At 45.7% G+C, this 23,562-nt stretch overlaps 1 protein-coding gene across 1 annotated transcript in view; it reads left to right on the forward strand.

Annotated features, from left to right (window-relative positions):
• The first annotated feature begins 797 nt into the window (after positions 1–797).
• The window catches only part of LOC143722322 (uncharacterized), a 30,550-nt gene continuing 7,785 nt past the window's right edge, over positions 798–23,562 (forward strand). The window contains exons 1-5 of the mRNA XM_077213702.1: positions 798–882; positions 1,770–1,907; positions 9,419–9,556; positions 16,323–16,460; positions 21,315–21,452. Of these exons, the coding sequence (XP_077069817.1) occupies positions 798–882; positions 1,770–1,907; positions 9,419–9,556; positions 16,323–16,460; positions 21,315–21,452 (637 nt within the window). The remainder of the gene's footprint in view (positions 883–1,769; positions 1,908–9,418; positions 9,557–16,322; positions 16,461–21,314; positions 21,453–23,562) is intronic.

Genomic DNA, 23,562 nt, shown 5'->3' on the forward strand with positions numbered 1-23,562 from the left:
GGGGCATAATATGTAACCATTAAATTCCCTCGTGTCTCAAAGCACATAACACGTAAGCAATAAGGTACGAGAGGCTGTGCTGTATCGAAGCGGAGTTATCACACGATGCAAAAATTAAAGCTGAAAAATATGTAGGCTAACAATGCAACTTTCATGAAGAGAAATCACAAAGGCTTCCTTCAGCTGGAAATAATAATCCCTGACCGTAAACAACAACAGAGTGAGTCAGTCTGTAGAGAAGACTTTTATATTGAAAGGTCTGAAACTTGTGAACACGGAGAAGCAAGATGCAACTGAAAAAATGACTAGTTTGTCAGGGCACTGGAAAACCCCTTAACTGTTAAAAGGACATGATATTGCAGTGGACATTCAAACTGCATTTTTTTTATTACGGTTAAAACTGACTTGTGGTACTACTCCGACTTGTGCCACTTGATCGCTGTACCACCTGACCACTGCAGATTCTTTTGGCAAACGCTCAATCATCTCCCAACTGTAATTACTACGACATCCAACCCTAATCAAACAAACCTGAACAAGCTAATCAAGGTCTTCAAGATTAGGCTACTAGAAAGCTACGGGCAGGTGAAATTCATCAAGGTTGGAGTTCTCCTCGGATCTTTAAAAGCGCGTTTTTCAAGAAGCTATTTTAACCCCCTTTTCTTTTTCTTTTTTTACAGCGTTTGTTGTAGGATTCCGTTTGACGCAGCGACAAGGTTTTTCATTGTAGTTTTGTGTTCAGCCCCTAATTCAGCGCATCTTCTAGCAGAGTTGATTGTGAGATCGCAGTCACGAGGATGACAGCTCGAGTGTACTGCTCGTTTAGTGCTGTTTTATTGTGTCTGTCTGCATGTTTGAGCACAACAGACGCTGGAGTCGTAGGTGAGAAGATCTTTTAGCTTCGGTTTACAAAAGTACAGTACAGACGTCCAGTGGAAGTTTAACTTTGTACGCTGGTTTAGTTTCAATAATAAGCAAGGTATAAATATGCCAAACTGTCATAAATTTATGCACTTATTTCATTAAACAAAAATACTACATTAATGATTGTATGGCTTTCACTGTAAAACAAGAACACTAATGTTATATGGTTACACAAGTGTTACCACATAGACATCAGTCCTGATTTTAAACTTCTGCTTCATGTTTTGTTTTCCCTATTTTAACAACTATTTAGGCCTTGAATAGCCTATAACATGGGGAGCTATACAGTTTGTTGTGTAGTCTATTAAAATGCTCGAAATGAGGGAGGTCATGGGAATATGGCATAACAATTTTTGAAGACGTATGCTTAATTACACCAGTAAATTTATAAACCACATATTTACTGATGTGCATGTTTTCTATCAGAATTGCACTATTACTCGCCCTACTATAGCTTGTAATGGACCTCTCAGTCTTTGAAATGGTAGATACATGGTGTATATATGTATGTCTATGCTACTTTGATTTGAAGCTGATAAATGTGAATCTTATATTAAAGTGTGCCTCCTGTTTTCATTGAGTTTAATTAATGATGGATGCTATAGATCTTCCAAAAGAAACACTGAAAAAAATGGTGTAGTAAGTTTTCACTCAGAAATTGCTAGTAAATTTCACATTTGCAATGAAACTGCTAGTAACGCGTTGAACTAAACGTGAAACCACGAAGTAGAAAGACTGAATATTCCTGTAAAAACTACTCCGATCGTCTTTGACAACTTTTATTTTTTAAGCGGTGAACGAGACATTCAGTGATGTGGTTTCTCTGTCATGTGTCTGTATAACAGCAAAGCCAGGGGAGTGTCCAAGCACAAAGTCTGGAGCAGGAGTTTGTGCAGAGTTGTGTTACTATGACAGTGACTGTCCGAACAATGAGAAATGCTGCAGCAATGGATGTGGACGTCAGTGTATGGCCCCATATACAGGTATTTGAGAGATTATATTAGTGTTTGGGTCGGCTTTCTCGTTATTTCCGTTTGTCGTGTTTGATTTTACTACTTTACCGTTCTCTGTGTCAAAAGTATTCAGCCGAACCAGCACCGGATGGCTTTACAATATTAGTAGATAACGATTAATACTTAAAATAAGAAACTTGCAATTTGTGCTTTCCGCTAAACAGACTGATTAAAGCGGATTATCTGTATCCATGCAGTGAAGCCTAAACCCGAACCGACCCCAGGAGCCGAGCTGCCGAATCCTCTAGTGACGCCTGCAGCCGAACAGCCGAATCCTCAAGTGACACCTGCAGCCGAACAGCCGAATCCTCAAGTGACGCCTGCAGCCGAACAGCCGAATCCTCAAGTGACGCCTGCAGCCGAACAGCCAAATCCTCAAGTGACGCCTGCAGCCGAACAGCCGAATCCTCAAGTGACGCCTGCAGCCGAACTGCCGAATCCTCCAGAGACGCCTGCAGCCGGACCGCTGACGCCTGGAGCTGAACCACTGAATCCACCAATGACTCCGGCAGCCGAACCGCCCAAGCCTCCAGTGAAGCCTGCTGGCGAACCACCCAAGCTTCCAGTGAAGCCTGCTGGCGAACCGCCCAAGACTCCAGTGAAGCCTGCTGGCGAACCGCCCAAGACTCCAGTGAAGCCTGCTGGCGAACCGCCCAAGACTCCAGTGAAGCCTGCTGGCGAACCGCCCAAGCCTCCAGTGAAGCCTGCGTCCGAACCGCCCAAGGCTCCAGTGAAGCCTGCGTCCGAACCGCCCAAGGCTCCAGTGAAGCCTGCCGGCGAACCGCCCAAGCTTCCAGTGAAGCCTGCCGGCGAACCGCCCAAGACTCCAGTGAAGCCTGCCGGCGAACCGCCCAAGCTTCCAGTGAAGCCTGCTGGCGAACCGCCCAAGACTCCAGTGAAGCCTGCTGGCGAACCGCCCAAGGCTCCAGTGAAGCCTGCGTCCGAACCGCCCAAGGCTCCAGTGAAGCCTGCGTCCGAACCGCCCAAGGCTCCAGTGAAGCCTGCGTCCGAACCGCCCAAGGCTCCAGTGAAGCCTGCCGGCGAACCGCCCAAGGCTCCAGTGAAGCCTGCGTCCGAACCGCCCAGGCCTCCAGGGAAGCCTGCGTCCGAACCGCCCAGGCCTCCAGGGAAGCCTGCGTCCGAACCGCCCAGGCCTCCAGGGAAGCCTGCGTCCGAACCGCCCAGGCCTCCAGGGAAGCCTGCGTCCGAACCGCCCAGGCCTCCAGGGAAGCCTGCGTCCGAACCGCCCAGGCCTCCAGGGAAGCCTGCGTCCGAACCGCCCAGGCCTCCAGGGAAGCCTGCGTCCGAACCGCCCAGGCCTCCAGGGAAGCCTGCGTCCGAACCGCCCAGGCCTCCAGGGAAGCCTGCGTCCGAACCGCCCACGGCTCCAGGGAAGCCTGCGTCCGAACCGCCCAAGGCTCCAGGGAAGCCTGCGTCCGAACGGCCCAAGGCTCCAGTGAAGCCTGCGTCCGAACGGCCCAAGGCTCCAGTGAAGCCTGCGTCCGAACGGCCCAGGCCTCCAGTGAAGCCTGCGTCCGAACCGCCCAGGCCTCCAGGGAAGCCTGCGTCCGAACCGCCCAGGCCTCCAGGGAAGCCTGCGTCCGAACCGCCCAGGCCTCCAGGGAAGCCTGCGTCCGAACCTCCCAGGCCTCCAGGGAAGCCTGCGTCCGAACCGCCCAGGCCTCCAGGGAAGCCTGCGTCCGACCCGCCCAGGCCTCCAGGGAAGCCTGGCGCCGAACCGCCCAAGCCTGCAGTGTGTGCTGAAAACTGTCACCAAACTCACCCTGATGGCAAATGTTCTGGCAATATGGGGGGGTCCTCGTCACCTTATGGGGGGTCATAAGGAATGTGGCTATGCATAAAGTTAAGTGCGCTGATTTAACCATTGAATGTATGGGATCTCTTCCCTGTTTATCACCAAATAAATCTCACACTTTGGTAAGACTACTTTCTTTCTGTGGTAAAACAAAAAAAATTGCTTGATTGTAGAGTTGGGGTTTTTGGTATGCCGGTGTTCATTTGGCTGTTCTCACATAATAGCTCATTGGCATGAGTGCTTTAGGAAAGTTAAAAAATCCCCTCACCAAGACCCAAACACGTGCAAGACGTCTTGTAACGAAAGACCTCTGTTTTCATCTTCTCTTCATCTTCGCACAAAATGGGCACTGAAATATGCATGCACAATTTTCCACGCACATATTGGGATGTAGAAATACTTTCCGCAGACTATGCCTAAACTCTCCTTAAACTTTTGTGGGCGAAGTTAACTAAATTATTTTGAATGCCGTTTTTACACTTTATATACATTTAAAATATGCCCCTCTCGTTAATGGAGTTAAACACTTGAGTTGCGTTAAATCTTTGTCTAGAAGTTAATGTGTTTGAATTTAACACTCACAGCAATTCGTAACTATTTTACGCTTTGCTTGAAGGTAGGGTAGGCAATTGCGTAGAGGCTAGCAATGGCAAGCTAGCTTTGAAAGCGTGAGATCCCACCCCGTTGTAAAGCCTCTGGGGCGGATCTAATCCGTGGGGAATCTGCATATCATAATTAATAATTGGTAATTAATAATTATTCATACATGTTTGGATTAGATCGGTCTTACATGTTAATAAAACTCCCGATAAGGGATGATATGTCATTTTACCTGCATGCATGTCTGTGTATCCTTGCACTTAACCACAAGTTGATTGCAATTAACTACACGGACCACGTCTTACAAAACAGGCTAAATTAATTAGCTCAATTGTCAGACTAATATTTGTGGGACTCCACAATATCATCTTACTTTATAGGATTTCAGGAAAAGCAATTCTGTGGCCACAAGAATTGGGTTTCCTGCCCTATAAACACATACTCTTTAAAGTATCTTTAATTTGTAAGCTTGTTGCTATAAGATCTTTTGGCACTTAAGGGACTTGAAAATGAGCAAAAAGGCAGTACATCAATCAGATGAATATAATGAATTTAATAAGGCAGAACTACTTATGTATTTACTACGGTTACATGGGATATATGTATTTACAAACATAATAAACAACAATACACGATAAGGCATCGATGAACAAAAAAAATGCATAGAGTGTGGACAATGGAAACACGTGTGAGAGGGGAAGAGGAAGAGAGAGAGAGAGAGAGAGAGCATTGGCAACATTCCCCCTGACAGTCCCCTGTCTGTAACAACACGAAAACATCATCTTAATGCTTCTTAGAAGCTCTATAAACAGATATACTTAAGTTTCTGGGTCTCTCTGTGTCGCGGCATTCCTGCGCGTGCGTGAGCGGAGTCCTTTAGGAAGCGTCACTGGGTGCTGCTTGGCGCGCGTGTTGAACGGAGTTTCCAAGTCTTTGGGGTAACATTACCAAAGGGAAATAGTTCGGCTAAGTTCGTTTCACTTTGTGGAAGTGAACAGAGTCGACTACGGAAAACAAAACTTTGACTAACAAAGAAAAGAAATAAAGATCTCTACGGGGAAATCACGCGGAGTTAACGTCACATCTTCGCATGGCTGGTGAAGAAGGGTGTGTGCGTCTCTCGCCACGTGGTCACGTGCGCGTGTTTCTCCTTCAAAACGAGTGCGCGCTCGTTTAAAGGTCCCTTGTAGATGGATTTGCTGAAGAGATATGTCACGCGGTGTTCTTTTCCCTCGTCGATTGGAATTAAACACGGAGACTTATCTAAGACTGAAAAACACAAACTAAACTAGAAACAAATAAAAGAAAGGCGAAGAGCTCGCCCGGAGGCGAGACCTTACATTATGACACAAAGACAGGCGAAGTAACAGAGCGAGCGGAGGGGGGAAGCGTCATTTATCACCTTGGAGAAATCCGGCCTCTTCCTGTGGACTTGGCCAATTAGAGGGTTGGAATTTCACAGGCGGGACTTTGGTTTTTATTGCTCTTTGTCTAAGAGAGAGACATTTGAAACCCTAATTTCGTCGGTGTTTAAGAGCAGAATCTTCACAATTCTTATAATACTAATGTGTCACAAGTTTAGCAAAATGTAATGTCAATTAACAAATGGGGAATGAAGATTGGAGTTTATCGAGACCAAACTTGCCACAAATGGATTTGGTTAAACATTAGTTGGCAAAGTTTAAAACATTATCGCATTAGAGTTGTCGAGAAACATAGACCAAACCACAAAAAGGCAACTCATGAAATAGGGAACTTAGATACATTGTTCATACAATTCTCAAGTGGATATATAATAGCATATATATATATATATATATGAATACAGGATTCATTTCTCCTCCTTGGTTAGAATTCAGAGAGAGCCACAGTTCTGTGAACATTCCTTTGGGTCGTAAACGCTGCTATCTAAGAACACCAGTGATGTTAGTTTTGGTCTCTTTTCACTCCAAAGATGGAAAACATAGTAAACTATATTTTACTGGATATTACTGTACGTATTCTGATTGATCACACCGAAAGCATTCTGGAGGTGTCCAGAACTATGTGTACAAGTTATGGGAATAGACAGTTATATTTAAAATGCATAATGAAGGTATTTATAATTCACCTTAAGCTACGATAAAATCATAGTCATTCCAATGTGACATGGGCAAATGGACACACAAAAAAAACACATCGAATATATCTGGTTAAATGTCTTTTAAAGAAAAGAAGTTCCTTTTCCCTTTGGAATCCACTTCCTTTGGGACATTCCGATCAGTCATAAAATGTCTTGTAAGCGGACACCACGCTCTGTCCTGAGTGTGGTCTTCACTGGTGGGGGAATGTGTGTGTGTGTGTGTGTGTGTGTGTGTGTGTGTGTGTGTGTGTGTGTGTTTGGGTTAATTTACATTCAGAGATTTTTGGTCTTTAGCAGAATGTATTTAGTTATTCAGATTCACCCACTTAGCCCAGTCCTTACACCGTCTTCAGAGTGTCTCCAAAGCCACACCTCCTTCAAAACATGAAGTCACGCAGCAGAGTCTGCAAAGCGTCACGAGAGACTGTGTTAAAGGAGACCTATCATGAAAATCAGACTTTTTCCGTGTTTAAGTGCTATAATCGGTGTATCTACTGTATAACTTTGGGCTGGTAAGCCTTTCCCTGCAAGCATGTCAAAAAATAAGCCCATCAGATTTCGCTCCCCTACTGACTTAGGAAGGGGATTTTATAATATTACTGCCCCTTAATCTGCATGTTTCCACCCACGGGGCTGCCATTTGGTTTTCGTGAATGACAACGGTGTAACCGGTCCTAACGCAATGGCAAAACTTTGAGCAAACTGTTCTGTCGTTGGCTGCACAGAGCACTATTTGGCCAAAAAATGTTACTGCTGTCTTATAAAGACCTCAGGGAACTACAGCAGCTCACTTGCATTTAAAGGGACACACACACAAAAACGGTGCGTTTTTGCTCGCACCCAAAATGTGGCAACTTTGACAAGCTATAATAAAGATCTGGGTTGTATTTTAAGCTGTAACTTCACAGACACATTCTGGGGACACCATAGAATTATATTACATCTTGTGAAAAGGGGCATAATATGTAACCATTAAATTCCCTCGTGTCTCAAAGCACATAACACGTAAGCAATAAGGTACGAGAGGCTGTGCTGTATCGAAGCGGAGTTATCACACGATGCAAAAATTAAAGCTGAAAAATATGTAGGCTATGAATGCAACTTTCATGAAGTAAAATCACAAAGGCTTCCTTCAGCTGGAAATAATAATCCCTGACCGTAAACAACAACAGAGTGAGTCAGTCTGTAGAGAAGACTTTTATATTGAAAGGTCTGAAACTTGTGAACACGGAGAAGCAAGATGCAACTGAAAAATGACTAGTTTGTCAGGGCACTGGAAAACCCCTTAACTGTTAAAAGGACATGATATTGCAGTGGACATTCAAACTGCATTTTTTTTATTACGGTTAAAACTGACTTGTGGTACTACTCCGACTTGTGCCTCTTGATCGCTGTACCACCTGACCACTGCAGATTCTTTTGGCAAACGCTCAATCATCTCCCAACTGTAATTACTACGACATCCAACCCTAATCAAAGACACCTGAACAAGCTAATCAAGGTCTTCAAGATTAGGCTACTAGAAAGCTACGGGCAGGTGAAATTCATCAGGGTTGGAGTTCTCCTCGGATCTTTAAAAGCTCGTTTTTCAAGAAGCTATTTTAACCCCCTTTTCTTTTTCTTTTTTTACAGCGTTTGTTGTAGGATTCCGTTTGACGCAGCGACACGGTTTTTCATTGTAGTTTTGTGTTCAGCCCCTAATTCAGCGCATCTTCTAGCAGAGTTGATTGTGAGATCGCAGTCACGAGGATGACAGCTCGAGTGTACTGCTCGTTTAGTGCTGTTTTATTGTGTCTGTCTGCATGTTTGAGCACAACAGACGCTGGAGTCGTAGGTGAGAAGATCTTTTAGCTTCGGTTTACAAAAGTACAGTACAGACGTCCAGTGGAAGTTTAACTTTGTACGCTGGTTTAGTTTCAATAATAAGCAAGGTATAAATATGCCAAACTGTCATAAATGTATGCACTTATTTCATTAAACAAAAATACTACATTAATGATTGTATGGCTTTCACTGTAAAACAAGAACACTAATGTTATATGGTTACACAAGTGTTACCACATAGACATCAGTCCTGATTTTAAACTTCTGCTTCATGTTTTGTTTTCCCTATTTTAACAACTATTTAGGCCTTGAATAGCCTATAACATGGGGAGCTATACAGTTTGTTGTGTAGCCTATTAAAATGCTCGAAATGAGGGAGGTCATGGGAATATGGCATAACAATTTTTGAAGACGTATGCTTAATTACACCAGTAAATTTATAAACCACATATTTACTGATGTGCATGTTTTCTATCAGAATTGCACTATTACTCGCCCTACTATATAGCTTGTAATGGACCTCTCAGTCTTTGAAATGGTAGATACATGGTGTATATATGTATGTCTATGCTACTTTGATTTGAAGCTGATAAATGTGAATATTATATTAAAGTTTGAGGCACATATTGCAAAACCCCTGACTTGCAAATGCTGAAACAAGCTATTACACAGCACTTCCTGGTCTCCCCTAACTATCCTCTTGAATCCTCTTCTGTAGTGTCCGATCAGTGTCCGGCGATGCTGACCGTCGTACCGTCCCGTCGAGGATGTCTTCGTGATAGAGACTGCTCTGGAGGACACAAATGCTGTCAATTTCCCTGTGGGCGTGCGTGCGTGCCTCCTGTTTTCAGTGAGTTTAATTAATGATGGATGCTATAGATCTTCCAAAAGAAACACTGAAAAAAATGGTGTAATAGGTTTTCACTCAGAAATTGCTAGTAAATTTCACATTTGCAATGAAACTGCTAGTAACGCGTTGAACTAAACGTGAAACCACGAAGTAGAAAGACTGAATATTCCTGTAAAAACTACTCCGATTGTCTTTGACAACTTTTATTTTTTAAGCGGTGAATGAGACATTCAGTGATGTGGTTTCTCTGTCATGTGTCTGTATAACAGCAAAGCCAGGGGAGTGTCCAAGCACAAAGTCTGGAGCAGGAATTTGTGCAGAGTTGTGTTACTATGACAGTGACTGTCCGAACAATGAGAAATGCTGCAGCAATGGATGTGGACGTCAGTGTATGGCCCCATATACAGGTATTTGAGAGATTATATTAGTGTTTGGGTCGGCTTTCTCGTTATTTCCGTTTGTCTTGTTTGATTTTACTACTTTACCGTTCTCTGTGTCAAAAGTATTCAGCCGAACCAGCACCGGATGGCTTTACAATATTAGTAGATAACGATTAATACTTAAAATAAGAAACTTGCAATTTGTGCTTTCCGCTAAACGGACTGACTAAAGCGGATTATCTGTATCCATGCAGTGAAGCCTAAACCCGAACCGACCCCAGCAGCCGAGCTGCCGAATCCTCAAGTGACGCCTGCAGCCGAACAGCCGAATCCTCAAGTGACGCCTGCAGCCGAACAGCCGAATCCTCAAGTGACGCCTGCAGCCGAACAGCCGAATCCTCAAGTGACGCCTGCAGCCGAACTGCCGAATCCTCCAGAGACGCCTGCAGCCGAACCGCCCAAGGCTCCAGTGAAGCCTGCGTCCGAACCGCCCAGGCCTCCAGGGAAGCCTGCGTCCGAACCGCCCAGGCCTCCAGGGAAGCCTGCGTCCGAACCGCCCAGGCCTCCAGGGGAGCCTGCGTCCGAACCGCCCAGGCCTCCAGGGAAGCCTGCGTCCGAACCGCCCAGGCCTCCAGGGAAGCCTGCGTCCGAACCGCCCAAGGCTCCAGGGAAGCCTGCGTCCGAACCGCCCAAGGCTCCAGTGAAGCCTGCGTCCGAACAGCCCAAGGCTCCAGTGAAGCCTGCCGGCGAACCGCCCAGGCCTCCAGGGAAGCCTGCGTCCGAACCGCCCAGGCCTCCAGGGAAGCCTGCGTCCGAACCGCCCAGGCCTCCAGGGAAGCCTGCGTCCGAACCGCCCAGGCCTCCAGGGAAGCCTGCGTCCGAACCGCCCAGGCCTCCAGGGAAGCCTGCGTCCGAACCGCCCAGGCCTCCAGGGAAGCCTGCGTCCGAACCGCCCAGGCCTCCAGGGAAGCCTGCGTCCGAACCTCCCAGGCCTCCAGGGAAGCCTGCGTCCGAACCGCCCAGGCCTCCAGGGAAGCCTGCGTCCGACCCGCCCAGGCCTCCAGGGAAGCCTGGCGCCGAACCGCCCAAGCCTGCAGTGTGTGCTGAAAACTGTCACCAAACTCACCCTGATGGCAAATGTTCTGGCAATATGGGGGGGTCCTCGTCACCTTATGGGGGGTCATAAGGAATGTGGCTATGCATAAAGTTAAGTGCGCTGATTTAACCATTGAATGTATGGGATCTCTTCCCTGTTTATCACCAAATAAATCTCACACTTTGGTAAGACTACTTTCTTTCTGTGGTAAAACAAAAAAAATTGCTTGATTGTAGAGTTGGGGTTTTTGGTATGCCGGTGTTCATTTGGCTGTTCTCACATAATAGCTCATTGGCATGAGTGCTTTAGGAAAGTTAAAAAATCCCCTCACCAAGACCCAAACACGTGCAAGACGTCTTGTAACGAAAGACCTCTGTTTTCATCTTCTCTTCATCTTCGCACAAAATGGGCACTGAAATATGCATGCACATATTGGGATGTAGAAATACTTTCCGCAGACTATGCCTAAACTCTCCTTAAACTTTTGTGGGCGAAGTTAACTAAATTATTTTGAATGCCGTTTTTACACTTTATATACATTTAAAATATGCCCCTCTCGTTAATGGAGTTAAACACTTGAGTTGCGTTAAATCTTTGTCTAGAAGTTAATGTGTTTGAATTTAACACTCACAGCAATTCGTAACTATTTTACGCTTTGCTTGAAGGTAGGGTAGGCAATTGCGTAGAGGCTAGCAATGGCAAGCTAGCTTTGAAAGCGTGAGATCCCACCCCGTTGTAAAGCCTCTGGGGCGGATCTAATCCGTGGGGAATCTGCATATCATAATTAATAATTGGTAATTAATAATTATTCATACATGTTTGGATTAGATCGGTCTTACATGTTAATAAAACTCCCGATAAGGGATGATATGTCATTTTACCTGCATGCATGTCTGTGTATCCTTGCACTTAACCACAAATTGATTGCAATTAACTACACGGACCACGTCTTACAAAACAGGCTAAATTAATTAGCTCAATTGTCAGACTAATATTTGTGGGACTCCACAATATCATCTTACTTTATAGGATTTCAGGAAAAGCAATTCTGTGGCCACAAGAATTGGGTTTCCTGCCCTATAAACACATACTCTTTAAAGTATCTTTAATTTGTAAGCTTGTTGCTATAAGATCTTTTGGCACTTAAGGGACTTGAAAATGAGCAAAAAGGCAGTACATCAATCAGATGAATATAATGAATTTAATAAGGCAGAACTACTTATGTATTTACTACGGTTACATGGGATATATGTATTTACAAACATAATAAACAACAATACACGATAAGGCATCGATGAACAAAAAAAATGCATAGAGTGTGGACAATGGAAACACGTGTGAGAGGGGAAGAGGAAGAGAGAGAGAGAGAGAGAGAGCATTGGCAACATTCCCCCTGACAGTCCCCTGTCTGTAACAACACGAAAACATCATCTTAATGCTTCTTAGAAGCTCTATAAACAGATATACTTAAGTTTCTGGGTCTCTCTGTGTCGCGGCATTCCTGCGCGTGCGTGAGCGGAGTCCTTTAGGAAGCGTCACTGGGTGCTGCTTGGCGCGCGTGTTGAACGGAGTTTCCAAGTCTTTGGGGTAACATTACCAAAGGGAAATAGTTCGGCTAAGTTCGTTTCACTTTGTGGAAGTGAACAGAGTCGACTACGGAAAACAAAACTTTGACTAACAAAGAAAAGAAATAAAGATCTCTACGGGGAAATCACGCGGAGTTAACGTCACATCTTCGCATGGCTGGTGAAGAAGGGTGTGTGCGTCTCTCGCCACGTGGTCACGTGCGCGTGTTTCTCCTTCAAAACGAGTGCGCGCTCGTTTAAAGGTCCCTTGTAGATGGATTTGCTGAAGAGATATGTCACGCGGTGTTCTTTTCCCTCGTCGATTGGAATTAAACACGGAGACTTATCTAAGACTGAAAAACACAAACTAAACTAGAAACAAATAAAAGAAAGGCGAAGAGCTCGCCCGGAGGCGAGACCTTACATTATGACACAAAGACAGGCGAAGTAACAGAGCGAGCGGAGGGGGGAAGCGTCATTTATCACCTTGGAGAAATCCGGCCTCTTCCTGTGGACTTGGCCAATTAGAGGGTTGGAATTTCACAGGCGGGACTTTGGTTTTTATTGCTCTTTGTCTAAGAGAGAGACATTTGAAACCCTAATTTCGTCGGTGTTTAAGAGCAGAATCTTCACAATTCTTATAATACTAATGTGTCACAAGTTTAGCAAAATGTAATGTCAATTAACAAATGGGGAATGAAGATTGGAGTTTATCGAGACCAAACTTGCCACAAATGGATTTGGTTAAACATTAGTTGGCAAAGTTTAAAACATTATCGCATTAGAGTTGTCGAGAAACATAGACCAAACCACAAAAAGGCAACTCATGAAATAGGGAACTTAGATACATTGTTCATACAATTCTCAAGTGGATATATAATAGCATATATATATATATATATATGAATACAGGATTCATTTCTCCTCCTTGGTTAGAATTCAGAGAGAGCCACAGTTCTGTGAACATTCCTTTGGGTCGTAAACGCTGCTATCTAAGAACACCAGTGATGTTAGTTTTGGTCTCTTTTCACTCCAAAGATGGAAAACATAGTAAACTATATTTTACTGGATATTACTGTACGTATTCTGATTGATCACACCGAAAGCATTCTGGAGGTGTCCAGAACTATATGTACAAGTTATGGGAATAGACAGTTATATTTAAAATGCATAATGAAGGTATTTATAATTCACCTTAAGCTACGATAAAATCATAGTCATTCCAATGTGACATGGGCAAATGGACACACAAAAAAAACACATCGAATATATCTGGTTAAATGTCTTTTAAAGAAAAGAAGTTCCTTTTCGCTTTGTAATCCACTTCTTTTGGGACATTCCGATCAGTCATAAAATGTCTTGTAAGTGGACACCACGCTCTGTCCTGAGTGTGGTCTTCACTGGTGGGGGAATGTGTGTGTGTGTGTGTGTGTGTGTGTGTGTGTGTGTTTGGGTTAATTTACATTCAGAGATTTTTGGTCTTTAGCAGAATGTATTTAGTTATTCAGATTCACCCACTTAGCCCAGTCCTTACACCGTCTTCAGAGTGTCTCCAAAGCCACACCTCCTTCAAAACATGAAGTCACGCAGCAGAGTCTGCAAAGCGTCACGAGAGACTGTGTTAAAGGAGACCTATCATGAAAATCAGACTTTTTCCGTGTTTAAGTGCTATAATCGGTGTATCTACTGTATAACTTTGGGCTGGTAAGCCTTTCCCTGCAAGCATGTCAAAAAATAAGCCCATCAGATTTCGCTCCCCTACTGACTTAGGAAGGGGATTTTATAATATTACTGCCCCTTAATCTGCATGTTTCCACCCACGGGGCTGCCATTTGGTTTTCGTGAATGACAACGGTGTAACCGGTCCCAACGCAATGGCAAAACTTTGAGCAAACTGTTCTGTCGTTGGCTGCACAGAGCACTATTTGGCCAAAAAATGTTACTGCTGTCTTATAAAGACCTCAGGGAACTACAGCAGCTCACTTGCATTTAAAGGGACACACACACAAAAACGGTGCGTTTTTGCTCGCACCCAAAATGTGGCAACTTTGACAAGCTATAATAAAGATCTGGGTTGTATTTTAAGCTGTAACTTCACAGACACATTCTGGGGACACCATAGAATTATATTACATCTTGTGAAAAGGGGCATAATATGTAACCATTAAATTCCCTCGTGTCTCAAAGCACATAACACGTAAGCAATAAGGTACGAGAGGCTGTGCTGTATCGAAGCGGAGTTATCACACGATGCAAAAATTAAAGCTGAAAAATATGTAGGCTATGAATGCAACTTTCATGAAGTAAAATCACAAAGGCTTCCTTCAGCTGGAAATAATAATCCCTGACCGTAAACAACAACAGAGTGAGTCAGTCTGTAGAGAAGACTTTTATATTGAAAGGTCTGAAACTTGTGAACACGGAGAAGCAAGATGCAACTGAAAAATGACTAGTTTGTCAGGGCACTGGAAAACCCCTTAACTGTTAAAAGGACATGATATTGCAGTGGACATTCAAACTGCATTTTTTTTATTACGGTTAAAACTTGTGGTACTACTCCGACTTGTGCCTCTTGATCGCTGTACCACCTGACCACTGCAGATTCTTTTGGCAAACGCTCAATCATCTCCCAACTGTAATTACTACGACATCCAACCCTAATCAAAGACACCTGAACAAGCTAATCAAGGTCTTCAAGATTAGGCTACTAGAAAGCTACGGGCAGGTGAAATTTCATCAGGGTTGGAGTTCTCCTCGGATCTTTAAAAGCTCGTTTTTCAAGAAGCTATTTTAACCCCCTTTTCTTTTTCTTTTTTTACAGCGTTTGTTGTAGGATTCCGTTTGACGCAGCGACACGGTTTTTCATTGTAGTTTTGTGTTCAGCCCCTAATTCAGCGCATCTTCTAGCAGAGTTGATTGTGAGATCGCAGTCACGAGGATGACAGCTCGAGTGTACTGCTCGTTTAGTGCTGTTTTATTGTGTCTGTCTGCATGTTTGAGCACAACAGACGCTGGAGTCGTAGGTGAGAAGATCTTTTAGCTTCGGTTTACAAAAGTACAGTACAGACGTCCAGTGGAAGTTTAACTTTGTACGCTGGTTTAGTTTCAATAATAAGCAAGGTATAAATATGCCAAACTGTCATAAATGTATGCACTTATTTCATTAAACAAAAATACTACATTAATGATTGTATGGCTTTCACTGTAAAACAAGAACACTAATGTTATATGGTTACACAAGTGTTACCACATAGACATCAGTCCTGATTTTAAACTTCTGCTTCATGTTTTGTTTTCCCTATTTTAACAACTATTTAGGCCTTGAATAGCCTATAACATGGGGAGCTATACAGTTTGTTGTGTAGCCTATTAAAATGCTCGAAATGAGGGAGGTCATGGGAATATGGCATAACAATTTTTGAAGACGTATGCTTAATTACACCAGTAAATTTATAAACCACATATTTACTGATGTGCATGTTTTCTATCAGAATTGCACTATTACTCGCCCTACTATATAGCTTGTAATGGACCTCTCAGTCTTTGAAATGGTAGATACATGGTGTATATATGTATGTCTATGCTACTTTGATTTGAAGCTGATAAATGTGAATATTATATTAAAGTTTGAGGCACATATTGCAAAACCCCTGACTTGCAAATGCTGAAACAAGCTATTACACAGCACTTCCTGGTCTCCCCTAACTATCCTCTTGAATCCTCTTCTGTAGTGTCCGATCAGTGTCCGGCGATGCTGACCGTCGTACCGTCCCGTCGAGGATGTCTTCGTGATAGAGACTGCTCTGGAGGACACAAATGCTGTCAATTTCCCTGTGGGCGTGCGTGCGTGCCTCCTGTTTTCAGTGAGTTTAATTAATGATGGATGCTATAGATCTTCCAAAAGAAACACTGAAAAAAATGGTGTAATAGGTTTTCACTCAGAAATTGCTAGTAAATTTCACATTTGCAATGAAACTGCTAGTAACGCGTTGAACTAAACGTGAAACCACGAAGTAGAAAGACTGAATATTCCTGTAAAAACTACTCCGATTGTCTTTGACAACTTTTATTTTTTAAGCGGTGAATGAGACATTCAGTGATGTGGTTTCTCTGTCATGTGTCTGTATAACAGCAAAGCCAGGGGAGTGTCCAAGCACAAAGTCTGGAGCAGGAATTTGTGCAGAGTTGTGTTACTATGACAGTGACTGTCCGAACAATGAGAAATGCTGCAGCAATGGATGTGGACGTCAGTGTATGGCCCCATATACAGGTATTTGAGAGATTATATTAGTGTTTGGGTCGGCTTTCTCGTTATTTCCGTTTGTCTTGTTTGATTTTACTACTTTACCGTTCTCTGTGTCAAAAGTATTCAGCCGAACCAGCACCGGATGGCTTTACAATATTAGTAGATAACGATTAATACTTAAAATAAGAAACTTGCAATTTGTGCTTTCCGCTAAACGGACTGACTAAAGCGGATTATCTGTATCCATGCAGTGAAGCCTAAACCCGAACCGACCCCAGCAGCCGAGCTGCCGAATCCTCAAGTGACGCCTGCAGCCGAACAGCCGAATCCTCAAGTGACGCCTGCAGCCGAACAGCCGAATCCTCAAGTGACGCCTGCAGCCGAACAGCCGAATCCTCAAGTGACGCCTGCAGCCGAACAGCCGAATCCTCAAGTGACGCCTGCAGCCGAACAGCCGAATCCTCAAGTGACGCCTGCAGCCGAACAGCCGAATCCTCAAGTGACGCCTGCAGCCGAACTGCCGAATCCTCCAGAGACGCCTGCAGCCGAACCGCTGACGCCTGGAGCTGAACCACTGAATCCACCAATGACTCCGGCAGCCGAACCGCCCAAGCCTCCAGTGAAGCCTGCCGGCGAACCGCCCAAGCTTCCAGTGAAGCCTGCTGGCGAACCGCCCAGGCCTCCAGGGAAGCCTGCGTCCGAACCGCCCAAGGCTCCAGTGAAGCCTGCCGGCGAACCGCCCAAGCTTCCAGTGAAGCCTGCTGGCGAACCGCCCAAGGCTCCACTGAAGCCTGCCGGCGAACCGCCCAGGCCTCCAGGGAAGCCTGCGTCCGAACCGCCCAAGGCTCCAGTGAAGCCTGCGTCCGAACCGCCCAGGCCTCCAGGGAAGCCTGCGTCCGAACCGCCCAGGCCTCCAGGGAAGCCTGCGTCCGAACCGCCCAGGCCTCCAGGGGAGCCTGCGTCCGAACCGCCCAGGCCTCCAGGGAAGCCTGCGTCCGAACCGCCCAGGCCTCCAGGGAAGCCTGCGTCCGAACCGCCCAAGGCTCCAGGGAAGCCTGCGTCCGAACCGCCCAAGGCTCCAGTGAAGCCTGCGTCCGAACAGCCCAAGGCTCCAGTGAAGCATGCCGGCGAACCGCCCAGGCCTCCAGGGAAGCCTGCGTCCGAACCGCCCAGGCCTCCAGGGAAGCCTGCGTCCGAACCGCCCAGGCCTCCAGGGAAGCCTGCGTCCGAACCGCCCAGGCCTCCAGGGAAGCCTGCGTCCGAACCGCCCAGGCCTCCAGGGAAGCCTGCGTCCGAACCGCCCAGGCCTCCAGGGAAGCCTGCGTCCGAACCGCCCAGGCCTCCAGGGAAGCCTGCGTCCGAACCGCCCAGGCCTCCAGGGAAGCCTGCGTCCGAACCGCCCAGGCCTCCAGGGAAGCCTGCGTCCGAACCGCCCAGGCCTCCAGGGAAGCCTGCGTCCGAAACGCCCAGGCCTCCAGGGAAGCCTGCGTCCGAACCGCCCAGGCCTCCAGGGAAGCCTGGCGCCGAACCGCCCAAGCCTGCAGTGTGTGCTGAAAACTGTCACCAAACTCACCCTGATGGCAAATGTTCTGGCAATATGGGGGGGTCCTTGTCACCTTATGGGGGGTCATAAGGAATGTAGCTATGCATAAAGTTAAGTGCGCTGATTTAACCATTGAATGTATGGGATCTCTTCCCTGTTTATCACCAAATAAATCTCACACTTTGGTAAGACTACTTTCTTTCTGTGGTAAAACAAAAAAAATTGCTTGATTGTAGAGTTGGGGTTTTTTTTGGTATGCCGGTGTTCATTTGGCTGCTCTCACATAATAGCTCATTGGCATGAGTGCTTTAGGAAAGTTAAAAAATCCCCTCACCAAGACCCAAACACGTGCAAGACGTCTTGTAACGAAAGACCTCTGTTTTCATCTTCTCTTCATCTTCGCACAAAATGGGCACTGAAATATGCATGCGCAATCTTCCACGCACATATTGGGATGTAGAAATACTTTCCGCAGACTATGCCTAAACTCTCCTTAAACTTTTGTGGGCGAAGTTAACTAAATTATTTTGAATGCCGTTTTTACACTTTATATACATTTAAAATATGCCCCTCTCGTTAATGGAGTTAAACACTTGAGTTGCGTTAAATCTTTGTCTAGAAGTTAATGTGTTTGAATTTAACACTCACAGCAATTCGTAACTATTTTACGCTTTGCTTGAAGGTAGGGTAGGCAATTGCGTAGAGGCTAGCAATGGCAAGCTAGCTTTGAAAGCGTGAGATCCCACCCCGTCTTCAGAGTGTCTCCAAAGCCACACCTCCTTCAAAACATGAAGTCACGCAGCAGAGTCTGCAAAGCGTCACGAGAGACTGTGTTAAAGGAGACCTATCATGAAAATCAGACTTTTTCCGTGTTTAAGTGCTATAATCGGTGTATCTACTGTATAACTTTGGGCTGGTAAGCCTTTCCCTGCAAGCATGTCAAAAAATAAGCCCATCAGATTTCGCTCCCCTACTGACTTAGGAAGGGGATTTTATAATATTACTGCCCCTTAATCTGCATGTTTCCACCCACGGGGCTGCCATTTGGTTTTCGTGAATGACAACGGTGTAACCGGTCCTAACGCAATGGCAAAACTTTGAGCAAACTGTTCTGTCGTTGGCTGCACAGAGCACTATTTGGCCAAAAAATGTTACTGCTGTCTTATAAAGACCTCAGGGAACTACAGCAGCTCACTTGCATTTAAAGGGACACACACACAATAACGGTGCGTTTTTGCTCGCACCCAAAATGTGGCAACTTTGACAAGCTATAATAAAGATCTGGGTTGTATTTTAAGCTGTAACTTCACAGACACATTCTGGGGACATCATAGAATTATATTAAATCTTGTGAAAAGGGGCATAATATGTAACCATTAAATTCCCTCGTGTCTCAAAGCACATAACACGTAAGCAATAAGGTACGAGAGGCTGTGCTGTATCGAAGCGGAGTTATCACACGATGCAAAAATTAAAGCTGAAAAATATGTAGGCTATGAATGCAACTTTCATGAAGTAAAATCACAAAGGCTTCCTTCAGCTGGAAATAATAATCCCTGACCGTAAACAACAACAGAGTGAGTCAGTCTGTAGAGAAGACTTTTATATTGAAAGGTCTGAAACTTGTGAACACGGAGAAGCAAGATGCAACTGAAAAATGACTAGTTTGTCAGGGCACTGGAAAACCCCTTAACTGTTAAAAGGACATGATATTGCAGTGGACATTCAAACTGAATTTTTTTTATTACGGTTAAAACTGACTTGTGGTACTACTCCGACTTGTGCCACTTGATCGCTGTACCACCTGACCACTGCAGATTCTTTTGGCAAACGCTCAATCATCTCCCAACTGTAATTACTACGACATCCAACCCTAATCAAACACACCTGAACAAGCTAATCAAGGTCTTCAAGATTAGGCTACTAGAAAGCTACGGGCAGGTGAAATTCATCAGGGTTGGAGTTCTCCTCGGATCTTTAAAAGCGCGTTTTTCAAGAAGCTATTTTAACCCCCTTTTCTTTTTCTTTTTTTACAGCGTTTGTTGTAGGATTCCATTTGATGCAGCGACACGGTTTTTCATTGTAGTTTTGTGTTCAGCCCCTAATTCAGCGCATCTTCTAGCAGAGTTGATTGTGAGATCGCAGTCACGAGGATGACAGCTCGAGTGTACTGCTCGTTTAGTACTGTTTTATTGTGTCTGTCTGCATGTTTGAGCACAACAGACGCTGGAGTCGTAGGTGAGAAGATCTTTTAGCTTCGGTTTACAAAAGTACAGTACAGACGTCCAGTGGAAGTTTAACTTTGTACGCTGGTTTAGTTTCAATAATAAGCAAAGTATAAATATGCCAAACTGTCATAAATTTATGCACTTATTTCATTAAACAAAAATACTACATTAATGATTGTATGGCTTTCACTGTAAAACAAGAACACTAATGTTATATGGTTACACAAGTGTTACCACATAGACATCAGTCCTGATTTTAAACTTCTGCTTCATGTTTTGTTTTCCCTATTTTAACAACTATTTAGGCCTTGAATAGCCTATAACATGGGGAGCTATACAGTTTGTTGTGTAGCCTATTAAAATGCTCGAAATGAGGGAGGTCATGGGAATATGGCATAACAATTTTTGAAGACGTATGCTTAATTACACCAGTAAATTTATAAACCACATTTACTGATGTGCATGTTTTCTATCAGAATTGCACTATTACTCGCCCTACTATATAGCTTGTAATGGACCTCTCAGTCTTTGAAATGGTAGATACATGGTGTATATATGTATGTCTATGCTACTTTGATTTGAAGCTGATAAATGTGAATATTATATTAAAGTTTGAGGCACATATTGCAAAACCCCTGACTTGCAAATGCTGAAACAAACTATTACACAGCACTTCCTGGTCTCCCCTAACTATCCTCTTCTGTAGTGTCCGATCAGTGTCCGGCGATGCTGACCGTCGTACCGTCCCGTCGAGGATGTCTTCGTGATAGAGACTGCTCTGGAGGACACAAATGCTGTCAATTTCCCTGTGGGCGTGCGTGCGTGCCTCCTGTTTTCAGTGAGTTTAATTAATGATGGATGCTATAGATCTTCCAAAAGAAACACTGAAAAAAATGGTGTAATAAGTTTTCACTCAGAAATTGCTAGTAAATTTCACATTTGCAATGAAACTGCTAGTAACGCGTTGAACTAAACGTGAAACCACGAAGTAGAAAGACTGAATATTCCTGTAAAAACTACTCCGATTGTCTTTGACAACTTTTATTTTTTAAGCGGTGAATGAGACATTCAGTGATGTGGTTTCTCTGTCATGTGTCTGTATAACAGCAAAGCCAGGGGAGTGTCCAAGCACAAAGTCTGGAGCAGGAATTTGTGCAGAGTTGTGTTACTATGACAGTGACTGTCCGAACAATGAGAAATGCTGCAGCAATGGATGTGGACGTCAGTGTATGGCCCCATATACAGGTATTTGAGAGATTATATTAGTGTTTGGGTCGGCTTTCTCGTTATTTCCGTTTGTCTTGTTTGATTTTACTACTTTACCGTTCTCTGTGTCAAAAGTATTCAGCCGAACCAGCACCGGATGGCTTTACAATATTAGTAGATAACGATTAATACTTAAAATAAGAAACTTGCAATTTGTGCTTTCCGCTAAACGGACTGACTAAAGCGGATTATCTGTATCCATGCAGTGAAGCCTAAACCCGAACCGACCCCAGCAGCCGAGCTGCCGAATCCTCAAGTGACGCCTGCAGCCGAACAGCCGAATCCTCAAGTGACGCCTGCAGCCGAACAGCCGAATCCTCAAGTGACGCCTGCAGCCGAACAGCCGAATCCTCAAGTGACGCCTGCAGCCGAACTGCCGAATCCTCCAGAGACGCCTGCAGCCGAACCGCTGACGCCTGGAGCTGAACCACTGAATCCACCAATGACTCCGGCAGCCGAACCGCCCAAGCCTCCAGTGAAGCCTGCCGGCGAACCGCCCAAGCTTCCAGTGAAGCCTGCTGGCGAACCGCCCAGGCCTCCAGGGAAGCCTGCGTCCGAACCGCCCAAGGCTCCAGTGAAGCCTGCCGGCGAACCGCCCAAGCTTCCAGTGAAGCCTGCCGGCGAACCGCCCAAGGCTCCAGTGAAGCCTGCCGGCGAACCGCCCAGGCCTCCAGGGAAGCCTGCGTCCGAACCGCCCAAGGCTCCAGTGAAGCCTGCGTCCGAACCGCCCAGGCCTCCAGGGAAGCCTGCGTCCGAACCGCCCAGGCCTCCAGGGGAGCCTGCGTCCGAACCGCCCAGGCCTCCAGGGGAGCCTGCGTCCGAACCGCCCAGGCCTCCAGGGGAGCCTGCGTCCGAACCGCCCAGGCCTCCAGGGAAGCCTGCGTCCGAACCGCCCAGGCCTCCAGGGAAGCCTGCGTCCGAACCGCCCAAGGCTCCAGGGAAGCCTGCGTCCGAACCGCCCAAGGCTCCAGTGAAGCCTGCGTCCGAACAGCCCAAGGCTCCAGTGAAGCCTGCCGGCGAACCGCCCAGGCCTCCAGGGAAGCCTGCGTCCGAACCGCCCAGGCCTCCAGGGAAGCCTGCGTCCGAACCGCCCAGGCCTCCAGGGAAGCCTGCGTCCGAACCGCCCAGGCCTCCAGGGAAGCCTGCGTCCGAACCGCCCAGGCCTCCAGGGAAGCCTGCGTCCGAACCGCCCAGGCCTCCAGGGAAGCCTGCGTCCGAACCGCCCAGGCCTCCAGGGAAGCCTGCGTCCGAACCGCCCAGGCCTCCAGGGAAGCCTGCGTCCGAACCGCCCAGGCCTCCAGGGAAGCCTGCGTCCGAACCGCCCAGGCCTCCAGGGAAGCCTGCGTCCGAACCGCCCAGGCCTCCAGGGAAGCCTGCGTCCGAACCGCCCAGGCCTCCAGGGAAGCCTGGCGCCGAACCGCCCAAGCCTGCAGTGTGTGCTGAAAACTGTCACCAAACTCACCCTGATGGCAAATGTTCTGGCAATATGGGGGGGTCCTTGTCACCTTATGGGGGGTCATAAGGAATGTGGCTATGCATAAAGTTAAGTGCGCTGATTTAACCATTGAATGTATGGGATCTCTTCCCTGTTTATCACCAAATAAATCTCACACTTTGGTAAGACTACTTTCTTTCTGTGGTAAAACAAAAAAAATTGCTTGATTGTAGAGTTGGGGTTTTTTTTGGTATGCCGGTGTTCATTTGGCTGCTCTCACATAATAGCTCATTGGCATGAGTGCTTTAGGAAAGTTAAAAAATCCCCTCACCAAGACCCAAACACGTGCAAGACGTCTTGTAACGAAAGACCTCTGTTTTCATCTTCTCTTCATCTTCGCACAAAATGGGCACTGAAATATGCATGCGCAATCTTCCACGCACATATTGTGATGTAGAAATACTTTCCGCAGACTATGCCTAAACTCTCCTTAAACTTTTGTGGGCGAAGTTAACTAAATTATTTTGAATGCCGTTTTTACACTTTATATACATTTAAAATATGCCCCTCTCGTTAATGGAGTTAAACACTTGAGTTGCGTTAAATCTTTGTCTAGAAGTTAATGTGTTTGAATTTAACACTCACAGCAATTCG

Source organism: Siphateles boraxobius, unplaced genomic scaffold (genome assembly GCF_051911475.1).
Source record: "Siphateles boraxobius isolate OS27281-9 unplaced genomic scaffold, OSU_SipBor_1 66, whole genome shotgun sequence".
Classification (NCBI taxonomy): Eukaryota; Metazoa; Chordata; class Actinopteri; order Cypriniformes; family Leuciscidae; genus Siphateles; species Siphateles boraxobius.